Raw genomic sequence first — 16,017 nt, 5'->3', positions numbered from 1 at the left:
GGCGGGTGCGGCGAATGGCTGAACTCGAATCGCACAGAGATCGGATGTGATTTGCACTGCAGTGCGGTGCGAATCACATTCGTTCTCATAAACCGCTGCAATGTGAACCCAGCCTTAGTGACACTGGCGACGGGGGGTGATCACGGGGTTAAACCTTTATTGGGGGGGTTAGGGGGGTACATTAGAACTAAAGGGGGCTAACTCTAACTGCCCTAACAGTTATTACAGTCACAAATGACACCAATGCAAAAAAAAAAAAAAAAAAAAAAAAAAAAATGACATTGGTGTCACTGTGACTGGGGGGCAGGGGTAATTGGGGGGGTGATCGGGGGGTAAAGGGGGGGTGTGAGTGTGCCTGGCATGTTCTACTGTGTGTGTAGAGTGTTGGTGCAACTTACTGATCCGCTCTCCTCCGTGTCGGAACGAAAAATACCGACACGGAGGAGAGAATACATCACTTCCTCTCCTGTGTTTACATTACAGGAGAGGAAGTGATGTCACCGGGGATTTCTATTCGTCGGGAGCGATCGCGAGGGGGTGGCCATGAATGAATGGCCGTCCCCTCGTCCGGGATCGCTCCCGTACGAATACCGACCGCCGCAGGCACCGGGCGGGGGCCCGATCGGGCCCCCGACCCGCGGGAGGCAAGGGACGTACATGTATGTCCTTATGCCTGCCCGTGCCATTGTACCGACGTACATCGGCGTGCGGCGGTCGGCAACTGGTTAAAGAAAAAAATAAAGAAAAAATAATGTGCCATTGTAAAGTTAGTAAGGCGAAAAGTTTAATAACTATAAGTAAAGTTTTAAACCATTTGGATTTCAGCATGTTTAATCAATAAATGGTTTACAACTAAAATCTTTGTTTTTAACTACTTTAAGACCAAGCCTCGTTTTGAGATTTTGGTGTTTACAAGTTAAATTCCGTTTTTTTTTTTTTGCTAGAAAATTACTTAGAAAAAAAATAGATATAAATGTTTGGGGGTTCTAACACCTTATAGAATAAAATGGGGGTTATTACAATAATTTCTGTCACGCTGTCACATTCTTAACAGTAAAGTTAGCCCTTTTTTTTTTTTTTTTTGTATTGTGAAAGAAAGAGTACACCGAGTAAATTAATACCCAACATGTAACACTTCAAAATTGTGCCCGCTTGTGAAATGGCAACAAACTTTTACCCTTCAAAATCTCCATAGGCGATGTTTAAAAAATTCTACAGGTTGCATGTTTTGAGTTACAGAGGAGGTCTAGGGCTGGAATTATTGCTCTCGCTCTACCGATCGCGGCGATATCTCGCATGTGTGGTTTAAACACCGTTTTCATATGCAGGCGCGACTTACATATGTGTTCGCTTCTGGGCGGTTGGGAATGGGAACTTGGATCAGTGGGACCACTGTATAGTGCAGATCACTGGGACCACTGTATAGTGCAGAAGATCACTGCTCCAGCATGGTCCAAACTGAAGATAGTCCTGAGTCAGTTGTTTGTTAAAGAGGGATTCCACCTACAAAAAAAATATTAAAAGCCAGCAGCCAGGGCAGGACTTAGGGTGGTGGGGCCCCTGGGCTTGAGTTACCTTTGGGCCCTACCTTCTATAGATTACAGTGTTTATCAGCGTATAACAAGTTTAAGAGGGAAGTTTAAGGAAAAAAATTACATTTAAATGCCCATCAATGCAGCCTTATCAGTGTCCATCTGCAGCCGTGTCCATTGACATTGCAGCCTTGTCAGTGTCATTTACAGACTAGTCAGTGTAGTCTTGTCATTTGCAGCCTTGCCCCAGTGTCATTTGCAGCCTTGTCATTGCAGTCTTGAAGTTTAAAAATGGTGCCACCAAGATACAGTGTCCTGTGTATCTCGATGGCTCTCGGGTCCTCTCGGCGGCTCTTGGGTCCTCTTGCAGTCCCCAGCGGAGCCGAGAGTAGCCAAGTGTACTCGGCTCGGCTCACAGTCACGCCCAGTCCCTGTGTTATGTCCATCATAAGGCGGGACTGGGCATGACTGTGAGCGGAGCCGAGCCGAGTACACTCAGCTATGTATCTCGGTGGGGACCATGGGGCCCCCTATTGGGCGGGGCCCATGGGCTTGAGCCCAGTCAAGCCCAATGGTAAGTCCAGCCCTGCCAGCAGCTATAAATACTACAGCTGCTGACTTTTAATAAATGGACACTCACCTGTCCCGGGTTCCAGCGATGCCGGCAGCTGAGGCCAATCGATCGCTCGGCTCTCGGCTGCTGCCGCCACCATTCTAGGTGAGGGAATCAGGAAGTGAAGCGAATCGGCTTCACTTCCCGGTTCCCTACTGCGCATGCGCGAGTCGCGCAACGCAATAGGAATTGTCCGCTCTGTCTCTGGGACCCGTGAGTGTCCCAGCAGACAGCGCGGCAGGACAGGAAGAGGCATAGACTCCCACGGGAGTCTATGCCCGGAAGTGGGTGTAAATACCTGTCTTTGACAGGTATCTGCACCCCCCTCCCCCCTGAAAAGTGCCAATTGTGACACCAGAGGGGGGGAGGGTTCCGATCAGTGGAAGTTCCACTTTAGGGTGGAACCCCGCTTTAATGAAGCCAGTTGGTCTGTCTTTCCAAGCTCAAAAAGCGAGTCCACACCTGTATGAGTTTCAGAGAGATACGCGTCCGATCCGATCAGAGCACATTTCTGGTTTCTGCTCAAGAGTGGCTACCCATTGGGTTTGGGAAGATTTATCTCAGTACTTTGTGTCTTCCATTTCCATGAATGTGTGAGGAACCAAAAGACTTAAACTGTACAAGAACAACTGTTTATGAAGACCTATGGCACTTTCACCACACGGTGAAGTCATAGAAGTTCTTATCATTGTATGTTATAGTAGTTGGGTTTTATATTTGGGTGTAATAGTTGAATTTTTTTTATGATTGTGACAAATCTTGCACTAATAATTAGTTTAAGCAGATATTTCACTTCCTATACTGAGATGATCATGCAAATGTGGCATTCCCTGAGATCACAGTTGGGCATCTCTAGTCCCAACAATGGAGGTCGGCTTCCATAAACATGGTCATTGTGATGGAGACAGTAGTGGAAGCCACACCCTAGCCAGGTATTACTACCTCCTCTTTAGCATATCAATCCACAAGGCCATCATTATTGAGATGATCAGTTCTGTCCTAGGTGTAAAAAGTATCTGTACATTCTTCAGCTAAACAATCGTGAAAGTTTGAGGAAAAACAAAAGTATATTTTCAATGAAAAAAAACAATCTCAGGTGTATTCATATATTTATCTACATTTTTAAATGGTTGTCGTTTTGTATTTTTTTACTACATTTTAGATTTTCAGGAGCCACTGCTAGTGGCCATTTCCATCTGATGAGCAACAGGTGACATAAAGGGGAGACCACATAGTAACTACAGTATATTGCCTTTTAAACCAGGGGCCTCAAACTGGCGGCGCTCCAGCTGTTGCAAAATCAACAAGTCCTATGAGGCGTTGCAAGGCTGACAGTTACAAGCATAGTTCCCATGGGCAGAGGCATGATGGGACTTGTAGTTTTGCAACAGCTGAAGGGCCGCCAGTTTGAGACCTCTGCTTTAAACAGTATGTTCAGACTGGTAGAACTATATTAAGATGAAGTGAAGTAAAGGAAAATCAATAAAACTACCTTGTTGCAACCCATAAGCAATTTTCATTCCCCTAAAAACTTATCTCAAGTACTTGTTTTTATTTTATGGATGGAGAGACTTTATTAGACATGTGCAAAAGGAAAAAATTTGTTTAGTTTCGTTTCGTTTTAATTTGTTAATTCATTAATTTCGTTTAGTTATATTCGTTAACTTCCTGAAATTCGTTTTCGGATTTCGTTTAGTTTTCTACCGAATTCGAAAAATCGGCCACATTCGAAAATATTTCAACCAAATTTGAAAATATTTCTACCAAATTCGAAATGATTTCAACATGATTCGACATTATTTCAACCACATTCGAAAAATATTTTGTGACCCGAATTTAGGGCCATATATCTCGGGGTCACTTGGTGCTAGAAACTCCAAATTTGGATATGTTGTAGTGCTAGTACTATTGTGTTTGCATACCAAATTTGGGGTTTCTAGCTATAAGTGACCCCGAGATATGTGGCCCCAAAATCGGATCGCAAAATGTCATTCTCTGCTCTAATAACTAATAACATTTTGCGACCCGATTTTGGGGCCACATATCTCGGGGTCACTTATAGATAGAAACCCCAAATTTGGTATGCAAACACAATAATACTAGCACTACAACATATCCAAATTTGAAGTGTCTAGCACCAAGTGACCCCGAGATACATGGCCCTAAAGTCGGGTCACAAAATATTTTCGAATGTGGTTGAAATAATGTCGAATGCAGTTGAAATAATTTCGAATCATGTCGAATTCATTCGAATTCATTCGTTATATTTCTTTCGTATTCGTTGTAATTTGTTATTTTTTTATTCGGACATTCGGATGCATCCGAATGTCCGAAAGATGCAAAATTCGGCCAAATTTCGATTCGTTACGAAACGAATTGCACAAGCCTAGACTTTATTAGTGTGATGATCAGGAAAAAGAATGGTCTTTAGATATGTTATGAGTGGGAAAAATACTCACCTTAACAAAAGCTAAAAAAAATCATTGGTGTCAGTTGGAACTTGAACATTTGAGGCAGAAGGGGTTTGAGGCAACTTATGGAATCTTCATGGTACAGCAAGATTACACATACATATTTTAGAAAAAAAGTAAAAATGTATTTAAGATAAAAAAACATCATTTAAAATTGTCATGTAGAGGGAAATATAAAAATACATAATATCAGATCTCTGAAGAGGAACTAGACACTTGGATACATGTCCACCCATACAGGAGGGCCATAAATCTTGTCCTATGTCAGTTCAACCTCAACATGTTTCGCAGTATGACTGCTTCTTCAGGAGTATACTTCAGAGTGATAATGTGTGTAAACATCTCTACAAAAAAAAAATGATCAGGTTAGAGAACAAACATGTATGTATAGCATGGATTAGGACATGTGCAAGGCCCAGATCAGTTTGGCCATAGAAATTGGCCAGTTCAAAATCCAGCTATCAAATTAGGTAGTAGATAAGTTATAATCCCCAAGACATCGGCATAACATATAACATATAATCCCCAAGACATAGGCATTCTCATGTATGTTGGATAATTGGAGCTTACCAAGACTGGACCAAATGAGCGTCTGCAGGCCCCAAAGTGGCAATATCTCGGGCGTGTGTGTGGAAGCCAGGTCACAAGAAACAGATTAGACATAAACTGTTGAAGTTGGAGAATATATATATGTGTATAATTAGATAAAGACATAGAAAGGACAGCCAGTATAATGTACTGGTTGTCCAAATACTAAGTGTGCTCACTTGAGTCACACGTATATAGAGTATACATAGAGCATAATCTAATATAGATCTATGTGTCTATATGCACACACACACACATATATCTGCAAGCCATGAAAGATACACACCTGTTAATTGTTTAAACCAGCCTTTCTCAACCTTTTCAACACAGAGGGACCCTTGAAATAGTTCTCTGGTCTCGGGGAACCCCTGCTAAAAATTAGAAATCTACAACTCATGATACATTAGTGTGATGGTCAGTGGGAAGAATGGTCCTTACACTTGTGGTGATTGGGAAGAATTACCTCCTTACAGATAGCTAAAAAGATCAATAGTGTCAGTGGGAACTTATCTGAGAGGCAGAAATTGCCCAATGCTGAAGGAACACCTAACAACCTTTTGAGGAACCCTAGGGTTCCACGGAACCCTGGTTGAGAATCACTGGTTTAAACAAACAAATGAGAGGCGCTGAGAGTAAAAGAACTTAGCGAGGAGACAGAAAATGCTTCTTGCTCAGTAAACCTTTAGCAACCTTTGCAGGAACCTTTATGGATCCATTCAGGAGCAGCAGTTTTGAAAGGTATTTGCTTTTGAAGATGCAAGTTTGCAGACTTGGCATCCTTGTCTCAATACTTGGTTCATCGTTCACCCAGAACATCATGTCGGTACAGTTTCCATTACTAGATATACACATGGATTGTTCTAGGTCAGTGACTGGCCAAGTAGTGAAGACATGATCAGGATGTTTGGAGAGGGATCTCTAGAAATAAGCCCAGACATGGTCGCTTCAAAAGTCCTATCCTGACGGGTCCTGCGGTGCCCAATTTTTTAAGCTGATGACCTCTTTTATGCTCATTTAAATTTTATTTTCAATAAAGTCATTTTTAAACTAAACCCATTGGTGTGCAATGTTACTGGAAATGGGACATCATGTATAAAAGAACCATCAAGAACCCACAGCCAATGTTATGAGATTTTTCTTTTCTCAATAAATGATCTGGTTTGTACTCTTCCTTATTTTACTTATTCGGTCTACAATCAGATAAAAATAAAAATCTTAGTAAAAAAAAAATCAAATTATTTTTAATTTAAGTATGGTGGTAAGATTAATTTTAAAACTCAATAAAGTATTTGGGTTTATCATGTTTTATTCTGTCACCTATTCATTAACAAACCTGTTTAGATGCAAATCAACATGAACTATTTGGGGCTGTTTACACAACATTTACATTAGAATAGAGGCTTTCCATTGGCTGAATTCTATGTTTTCCCCGCCCATCTCCCTTGTATAAAGTGGGCCTCTCCCTCCTCTGATCAGTGACTACTTCCAGAGATCCCGGTATACTCATTTACTGCAGCTCAGCTGGAGATTTGGTGACGTTGTCTGGTGTTGATGTGAAGTGGAACCCGAATACTCAGAAAAACGAATTTGATCCCATCACAGCTGAATTCCCACCACATTAAGGTAAGGTCACTTCCATTTTAACCAATCGATGGGTCTTTTTTTTTGAACATTACCATAATAATCCTGCAGAGGCGTGTGAGGTTTATGGGATAAATATATAAAAACCTATATTTGAAAAACTGATAATAGGCAATAAGTGGAGGTTCAGGATAGGATAATATGTAATAGAATGTATACAGAAGACAGGCTAGACATTGGAGGCTTGTCATGACCAGCCTGAAGTAAATATTGTTAGTAAGAAATGAAATGTGATAAGTTGAGGCAATAATTTGTGTGGTGTAAGGGAAGCAATGTTTGGGTGGCCAAGTTATAGGGCAGGGATATGCAATTAGCGGACCTCCAGCTGTTGCAGAACTACAAGTCCCCTGATGAATAGCAAGACTCTGACAGCCACAAGCATGACACCCAGAGGCAGAGACATGATGGGACTTGTAGTTTTGCAACAGCTGAAGGTCTGCTAATGGCATATCCCTGGTATAAGGATGGATATAAAATTATACATTTCAAGTATATTCCAATCTCTACCAAAAAAAAATAAAAAAAAATACTGAACAATGTTGAATTATTTGAAAGATTCCCTCTCACCAAAACAGACGTACAACATTTTACACAATGACCTCACTGAGCATTCACTTCAATTCATTTCATGACGTCTGTCAGGCTGATGCTATGAGTTCTTCCTGAGAACATAAAGATGACATTGAGCAGAAAAAAGCATAGAACATTTTTCGTTTTTTTAAGGTTTATGAAAAGGCAGGGGACAATTGAGTGTTTGGATGTTATGACATCACTCATGGCTATTGTGGATCATTCGGGGACTTCAGATGTGGTGGGAATGTTATAGTTTCATAGTTAGTTAGGTTGAATAAAGACACCAGTCTATCCAGTTCAACCTGAGTGAGTGTCCCTATCCCTGTACATTGCACACTCACATCGGTCCCTACCCTCAAGGAGCCCACAATCCAAGGTCTCCATTCTTATAGTAGGGCCAATTTTGGACAGAAGCCAATTAACCTACCAGCATGTCTTTGGAGTGTGGGAGGAAACCCACGCAGGCACAGGGAGAGCATGCAAACTCCAGGCAGGTAGTGTCGTGGTTGGGATTTGAACCAGTGACCCTTCTTACTGCTAGGTGAGAGTGCTAACTACTACACCACTGTGCTGCCCATTAAATTCTCACTTTCCCAGCATTGACAACACTCAGGATTACCTTACCAAACAGTTACATTACCCTTTAGAATTACCCTCTAAAGCCTTGTACACACGGTCGGAGAATCCGTCGGAATGCGTCTTATCGGACCGTGTCGTTGGATAATCTGACTGTGTGTGGTCTGCATCGGACTGATTCCGTCTGAATCTCCGTCGGACCCAATTTTCCAACATGTTGGAAATATTTTCCGACCAACTGGTTTGATCGGACATACTCCGATCATGTGTAGAGAATTTTGATCGGACCAAGTGCCACGCATGCTCAGATCAAATTCCTACATCAAAGCTATTGGCTACTAGTCCCATCGTAACGAAATTATGTCATCACGTTCTGAATGATCGGATTTTTCGACAACTTAGTCCGACCGTGTGTATGCAACTGTTTCGGACAAGATCCGACGGGAAAATTCCGACGGATTTGGTTGGCAGAATGTCCGACCGTGTGTACAGGGGCTTAGTCCATCTACCATGTTCGAACATAGGGGTTTTCATAGGTAAGTGTCACTAATATCTTCTGATGGCCTCTACTGTCTTGTACTGGATATCATTAGGTGAGGCAACCATTTTCCATATTTTACATGATAGTTTTGGTTAAAATTGCACTTCTTACCTGGCTGAGCTCTGTGTTCATCCTCCCGACTTTATGTACAGAAACCGGAAACTCAGCATAACTGGTTGGCAACAAGAAAACCGAGTATCTCTTGTAGGTCTTCCTTACGGTATGGTTAGTCTTTTCATGGCAGTATCTGCCAGAAACTTGAGAGTCACAAAGCTGCTTCTGGCTTCAGATACACCTTTCCATCATTGCTGGCCAATGTGTATTTCATCCCCTCACCCAGGGATTCTTGGGAATAAAATGAGTCTTTTGACCCCCCGTTATTAAGAGAAGCCCCCACACACACAACTGATCTGGTAACTATTGGATATATTCTGCTATTTATTTATGTATTGCTATACAGTATGTCTTGGCTTAATAAACGTATAACCGTGCTTGATATTGTTTTTTTTATAATATAGATTTATGGCTTCAGATATTTAGGTCCTTAACACCCCTTTCACACCAGGGCGTTTTGCAGGCGCTATAGCGTTAGAAATAGCACCTGCAATCAGCCCTAAAGAAGCTGCACCATTGTATGTAGTGTGATCCCCCGAGGGCTTTCACACTACAGCGGTGCTCTGGCAGGACGTCAGGGAAAAGTCCTGCCAGCAGCTTCTTTGGAGCGGTGAAGGAGCGGGTGTGTTTACTGCTCCTCCACCGCTGCTCCTCATTGAAATTAATGGAGCAGCGCTGTAATACCGCTGGCAAAACGCCGCTATTGCGGCGTATTGCCGGCGGTTTTAACCCTTTCTCGGCCGCTAGCGGGGGTAAAAGCGTCCCGCTAGCGGCCGAAATCCGCCGCAAATCGGAATAAAAATAGCCCGCGCTGTCGGCGGTGTGGTGTGAAAGGGGTGTAAGCTGTGCTTCATTAATTTTAATAGTGTTCAAGCTCTCACTTTAGTGTCCAAACCTTTCCCTTTTCTTCATATATATGGGGAGGTCTACTTAGCCCTTGTACACACGATCGGAGATTCCGACGGAATGTGTCCGATCGGAGCGTTTTGTCGGATATTCCGACTGTGTGTGGTCTGCATCGGACTGTTTCCATCGGAATATCCGTCGGACCAAATTTTCCAACTTGCCGGAAATATTTTCCGACAAAATGCTCCGATCGGACATACTCCGATCATGTGTAGAGAATTCCGATCGGACAAAGTGCCACGCATGCTCAGATCAAATTCCTACACCAAAGCTATTGGCTACTAGCCTGAGCGTAGTCCCATCGTAACAAAATAATGTCATCACGTTCTGAAAGATCGGATTTTTCGACAACTTTGTCCGACCGTGTGTGTGCAACAGTTTCGGACAAAATCCGATGGATTTGTTTATCTGAATCTCCGATCGTGTGTACAAGGGCTTAGAATTTCATATTTATAGTTCTATAACTGCAGGTGACGTTAATCACATTTGACACCTTTCTATCGTTTTTTCTTTTAACCACTTGCTTACTGGGAACTTAAACCCCCCTCAGTCCCAGACCAATTTTCAGCTTTCAGCGCTGATGCACTTTGAGTGACAATTGCGCGGGCATACAACACTGTACCCAAATGAAATTTTTAGCATTTTTTTCCCACAAATAGAGCTTTCTTTTGGTGGTATTTAGTTACAGCTCGGAGTTTTATTTTTTGCTAAACAAACAAAAAAAGATGCAAAAAAAAAAAAAAATCATGTTTTAATAGTTTGTTATAAAATTTTGCAAACGGGTCATTTTTCTCCTTCATTGAAGTGCGCTGATTAGGCGGCACTGATAGGCTGCATTGGTGGGCACTGATGGGCTGCATTGGTGGGCACTGATGGGCTGCATTGGTGGGCACTGATAGGCTGCACCGGTGGGCACTGATAGGCATAGTTAAGGCGGCACTAATAGGCACAGATAAGGCGGCACCGATGGGCACAGATAAGGCGGCACTGATGGGCAAAGATGGGCACAGATAAGATGGCACGGATGGGTGGCACGGATAAGTGGCACGGATGGGTGGCACGGATGGGCACTGATAGGTACCACAGATAGATGGGACTGATGGGCACTGATAGGTGGCACTGATAGGTGGCTCTGATAGGTGGCACTGCTGGGCACTGATGGGCGGCACTGCTGGGCACTGATGGGCGGCACTGCTGGGCACTGATGGGCGGCACTGGGGTGCAGCACCTTTGAGCAGATTGGGTGGCACTGTGGGTGGCACTGTGGGTGGCACTGTGGGCACTATGGGCACTGACGGGGGGCACTGACGGGGGGCACTTACTTTTGCTTTTATTTAATTTCAGGATGGCACTGCGGGAGGCAGGTGGGCACAGGCAGGTGGTCCCTTGTATTGATGGCCGTGATCGGGACTGATGTCCCGATCACGGCCGCCGGTGATCGGCTTTTTTTTTCTCTCCTCGCGCTGTCAGCGCGAGGAGGAATAATAGCTGATTACCGGCTCCGTTCTATCACATGATCAGCTGTCATTGGCTGACAGCTGATCACGTGATAAGGGGTCGGGATCTACCCCTTACACGGATCGGTGATCAGGCGAGTCTCACGGACTCGCCGATCACAGAGCGCGCCGCGCGCGCCCCTCAGGGGGTGCGCAGGCCGCTCGTAACCGGGACTACGTCAATAGACGTAGTCCCGAAAATGTAGGTCCGCGCTAATGCCGTCATTTGGCAATAGCGCGGATCTGAAGTGGTTAAATATTTGTTTTCTGTTTCATAATGTAACAGGTTTTCTGTGTTTTTCTCTCCAGGACACTATGGCCTTCACTGCTCATGACGTGGAACGTGTTCTCGATAGAATGGCCTCCTTCTATTCGCAAAGACTACATCAGGTAGACGTACGGGAGAACTTCGCCATTGTGAAGGAACTTGGAGAAGGAGGATTTGGAAAAGTTTTCTTGGCAAATGACAGGAAAACAGGTCAGTGAATTAATATAATCACCATTTCAATACTTTCTACAAATATTTAAGAAAGCTTAAAATATGAATTCGTGTTGGTAAAATTATTTAGGGAACTAAACATCAGGCTGACTCTTGGGAGTCGTTGTGCAAATATCAAAATGTCCTAATGGGAACATATCATCTGGTGAAATGTAAATCCCTAGACAGGCTATATTTGCATGCAGACTGTCCTACATCATAAGTGGTGCTAATTTACCTGGTTCCTGACCGGCGCACGCCGATGTACGTCGGCAGAATGGCACGGGCAGGCATATTGGCGTACAGGTATGTCCAATCTTTAATGCCGCCCTGCCATCCCGTGCCGGTCAGGACCCCTGTGAGTCCGGTCGTGGGTCCCGTGGACTCGATCGCCGCGGGGATACCCGCGATCGTCTCACGGGGCGACTGAATGGAGAAATGCCATTGTAAACAGCATCTCCCTGTTCTGCCTAGCAACTAGTGACGCTGATCTCTGCTCCAAGTGATTGGAGCAGAGATCAGTGTTCATTAAATGAAAGCCCAGCCCCCCACAGTTAGTAACACACCCCTAGGAACACTTAACCCCTACACTGCCACCTACTGGTTAAGCCCTTAACTGCCAGTGCCATTTATATAGCAGTGATTGCTGTATAAATGACAATGGTCCCAAAAATAGTCCGATGTGTCCGCCATAACGTCGCAGTCACAATAAAAATCTCTGATCGCTGCCATTACTAGTAAAAAAAAAAAATTAATAAAAATGCCATAAAACTATCCCCTATTTTGTAAACGCTATAACTTTTGCGCAAACCAATCAATAATCGCTTATTGCAATTTTTTTTTTTTTTTACCAAAAATATGTAGAAGAATACATATCGGCCTAAACTGAGGGAAACAATTTTTTTTTAATATTTTTGGGGGATATTTATTATAACAAAAAGTAAAAAATAATGCGTTTTTTTCAAAATTGTCGCTTTATTTTTGTTTATAAAAAAAATAAAAACCGCAGGGGTGATCAAATGCCACCAAAAGAAAGCTCTATTTGTGGGAAAAAAAGGATGCCAATTGTGTTTGGGAGCCACATCGCATGACTGCGCAATTGTCAGTTAAAGCAACGCAGTGGCGAATCGCAAAAAGTGGTCTGGTCTTTAACCAGCAAAATGGCCGGGGCTGAAGTGGTTATAATGATTAAAACAGAAATCCAATGAAAGAAAGGAATGGGTGTGGTGGAGGATGTGATGTGAATGATGCTGAATGTCTTCCAGCCAGGTAATGAGCCGGGCTCTGTCTCGCTTGCTGCAGCTTCCCATGCACAATGTGAGAATCTCACAGTGTGCAGTGAAATCGTAGTAAGAAATTTCAGTGCAGGAGAGGTTGCTGTACAACTGTCTGCTGGTAAGGCTGAAGTTTAGCTTTAAATGAGGAATTATACGTTCTCAACCCGGAAGCAGCAAACCTTATTACAATGTTTGAGATTTTCAAATGAACATTAAAAAATTACCAGCTATAAATTTCTTCATTCCTAACCTAAGTTAAAAAAACTGTTCACAGGTCGGAGAATGGCTTTGAAAGTCATGAATAAAAGAAGAACCAGTCGGGAGTCTTTCCTTCGGGAATTCAGTATTTCCTTCTTCCTTTCTTCTCATCCCAACATCATCGGATGCTGTGAGACCATCTTCACCACCATCAACTCCTTCGCCTTTTCACAGGAACTGGCACCTCTCGGTGATCTGTCCTCTCTGATTGTACCAAATGTAAGTATGCTAATGTGATACTAAAGTCTTGTTTGTTATTTTTAACAAAAAAAAAATGTTATACTTACATGCCCTGTGTAATGGTTTTGCACAGAGCAGCCCGGATCCTCTTCTTCTTGGATCCCTCTTCTGTGCTCCTGGCCCCTCACTCCTGTCAAGTGCCCCCACAGCAAGCAGTGTGCTATGGGGTATATGGGGGGCACCCGAGCCCAGCTTCAGCTCCCTGCGTCCATTCAGACATGGAGCCGTGGCCCGGTCCCAACCCCCGGTTCTCTCCTCATTGGCTCACTGACTTTGACAGCAGTGGGCGCTAATGGCACCACGCTGCTGTCTCAGCCAATGAGGATGAACATAGCTGGATGAAGATGGACCTTAGGTAAGTGTTAGGGAGGCTGCACACAGAAGGGGTTTTTTTTTATATCTTAATGCATAATGAGAAAAAAAAATTTCTGACTTTACAAACACTTTAAGATATAGGTATGGCCAAATTTTGTTTTTTCCAAGTTTTGAATAGAGTTACAGTAGGATGAGTTAACAGTTAAACCTCCCTTTCAGGGAAATTTCCCTTCAATTTCTCTGCCAGAGATGGCATCAAGAAGTAAGAGTTAGCTCTCCTGGTTGATACTAAGCCCTTGCACACACGGTCGGAGATTCCGACGGAATGTGTCCGATCGGACCATTTTGTTGGATATTCCGACTGTGTGTTGTGTGGTCTGCATTGGACTGTTTCCGTCAGAGTATACGACGGACCAAGTTTTCCAACTTGTTGGTAAAATTTTCCGACAACATGCTCCGATCGGACATACTCCGATCATGTGTAGAGAATTCCGATCGGACAAAGTGCCACGCATGCTCAGATCAAATTCCTACACCAAAGCTATTGGCTACTAGCCTGAACGTAGTCCCGTCGTAACGAAATAACGTCATCACGTTGGATTTTCCGACAACTTTGTCTGACCGTGTGTATGCAACAGTTTCAGACAAAATCCTTTGGACAAAATCCGCCAGATTTGGTTGTCGGAATCTCCGACCATGTGTACAAGAGCTTATACAGGTGTCTCTGTTGGAGTTGTCAGAATAAAATGTAAGTGTAAGCCCCTGTGCACACGGTCGGAGATTTCGACAACCAAATCCGTCGGATTTTGTCCGTCGGATTTTGTCTCTCGGATCTTGTCTGAAACTGTTGCATACACACGGTCGGACTAAGTTGTCGAAAAATCCGATCATTCAGAACGTGATGAAGTTATTTCGTTACGATGGGACTACGTTCAGGCTAGTAGCCAATAGCTTTGATGTAGGAAGTTGATCTGAGCATGCGTGGCACTTGGTCCGATCAAAATTCTCTACACATGATTGGAGTATGTCCGATCGAACCAGTTGGTCGGGAAATATTTCCAACATGTTGGAAAATTGGGTCCGACAGATATTCCGATGCATACCACACACAGTCGGATTATCCGACAACACGGTCCGATAGGACACATTCCGACGGATTCTCCGACCGTGTGTACAAGGGCTAAGTCTTCCAACATTTTAAATTTCCCATCACTTTGTCTTAATGATGGTGGTCCCCGGGACATTTGATGAAGGTTGATATAGGGCAGGTATATACAGTACATATTGCAATAGGATCAATCTTTAGTCTAAACCTAAAACAAAGTATTGTCATACATATACTTTACCTGTTTTATGGAGTAATATTTTGGATTTCTCCTTATATTCTCTCTATTGAATTAACATCTAATGTATTTTTTATTTTTTTGTTAGCGGACATCTTAGTTATTTTTATTTATTTTCTCTTTTTAGGTGGGAATTCCAGAAGATGCGGCAAAGAAATGTGCTGTTCAGATCTCCGATGCTCTGGAATTCATAGCGGAGAAAAGACTCGTACACGTGGATGTGAAGCCAGACAATGTTTTAGTGTTTGACCCGGACTGCCATTCCGTTAAGCTCACAGACTTTGGCTTTGCGAAGGTAACGGGGACAGTGATTAGATCCAAGTGTGGCAGCAAACCCTACAGAGCTCCAGAGATGTATGAAATTGCCTCTTCCTATGGACTGGCTGTAGATGGCAGCCTTGATGTGTGGGCGTTTGGTGTCACCATCTACGTTCTGCTCACTGGGGAGTTTCCATGGCAGGACTCCCTCCCTGATGATGAAGAATTTAAAAGTTTTGTTGTCTGGCAGAAGAATTTCGAGGTGGATAATCCTCCCGAAGCATGGAGAGAGGTTCCCACTGGGATACAAAAGATGTTTATTGATCTGTTGGCCATTGACTATACCAAAAGAAGTCAGAGTGCGGAAGTCCTAAAATACATGGGTGAAATCTGGAAAGAAGAAAACCCCAGAAAAGAATGAAGATCCCATCAAAAGCAGTTCTTCCAAACATTCTGAGGAATCCTTGTGTGAAGCTTCCTATCTGAGCAGTTTGACCAGTTCCCGACCGGCGCACGCCGGTGTACGTCGGCAGAATAGCACGGGAAGGCATATTGGCGTACAGGTACGTCCAATCTTCAATGCCGCCCTGCCATCGCGAGCGCGCCGCCGGCAGCGCGCTCGCGTGCTGGTCAGGACCCCCATGAGTCCGGTTGTGGGTCACGCGGACTCGATCGCCGCGGGCATACCCGCGATCATCTCACGGGGTGGCTGAATGGAGAAATGGCGTTGTAAACAGCATTTCTCCATTCTGCCTAGCAACTAGTGACACTGATCTCTGCTCCATGTGGTCCGGTCA

The 16,017-nt window shown here is 43.7% G+C and overlaps 1 protein-coding gene across 1 annotated transcript; it reads left to right on the top strand.

Annotated features, from left to right (window-relative positions):
• Positions 1-8,679: 8,679 nt before the first annotated feature.
• LOC143997947 (serine/threonine-protein kinase SBK1-like) lies at positions 8,680-15,641 on the top strand. The gene is made up of 4 exons (XM_077493763.1): positions 8,680-8,760; positions 11,361-11,529; positions 13,081-13,283; positions 15,090-15,641. The coding sequence occupies exons 1-4, from the start codon at positions 8,680-8,682 to the stop codon at positions 15,639-15,641; spliced, it is 1,005 nt and encodes a 334-aa protein (XP_077349889.1).
• The last annotated feature ends 376 nt before the right edge of the window (positions 15,642-16,017 follow it).

This window comes from Lithobates pipiens, unplaced genomic scaffold (genome assembly GCF_037356315.1).
Source record: "Lithobates pipiens isolate NorthernLeopardFrog02 unplaced genomic scaffold, aLitPip1_a1.2 Scaffold_19, whole genome shotgun sequence".
NCBI classification, from domain to species: Eukaryota; Metazoa; Chordata; class Amphibia; order Anura; family Ranidae; genus Lithobates; species Lithobates pipiens.
Note: the sequence above shows the minus strand (reverse complement) of the source record. Positions and strands in the feature narration are given on the sequence as shown.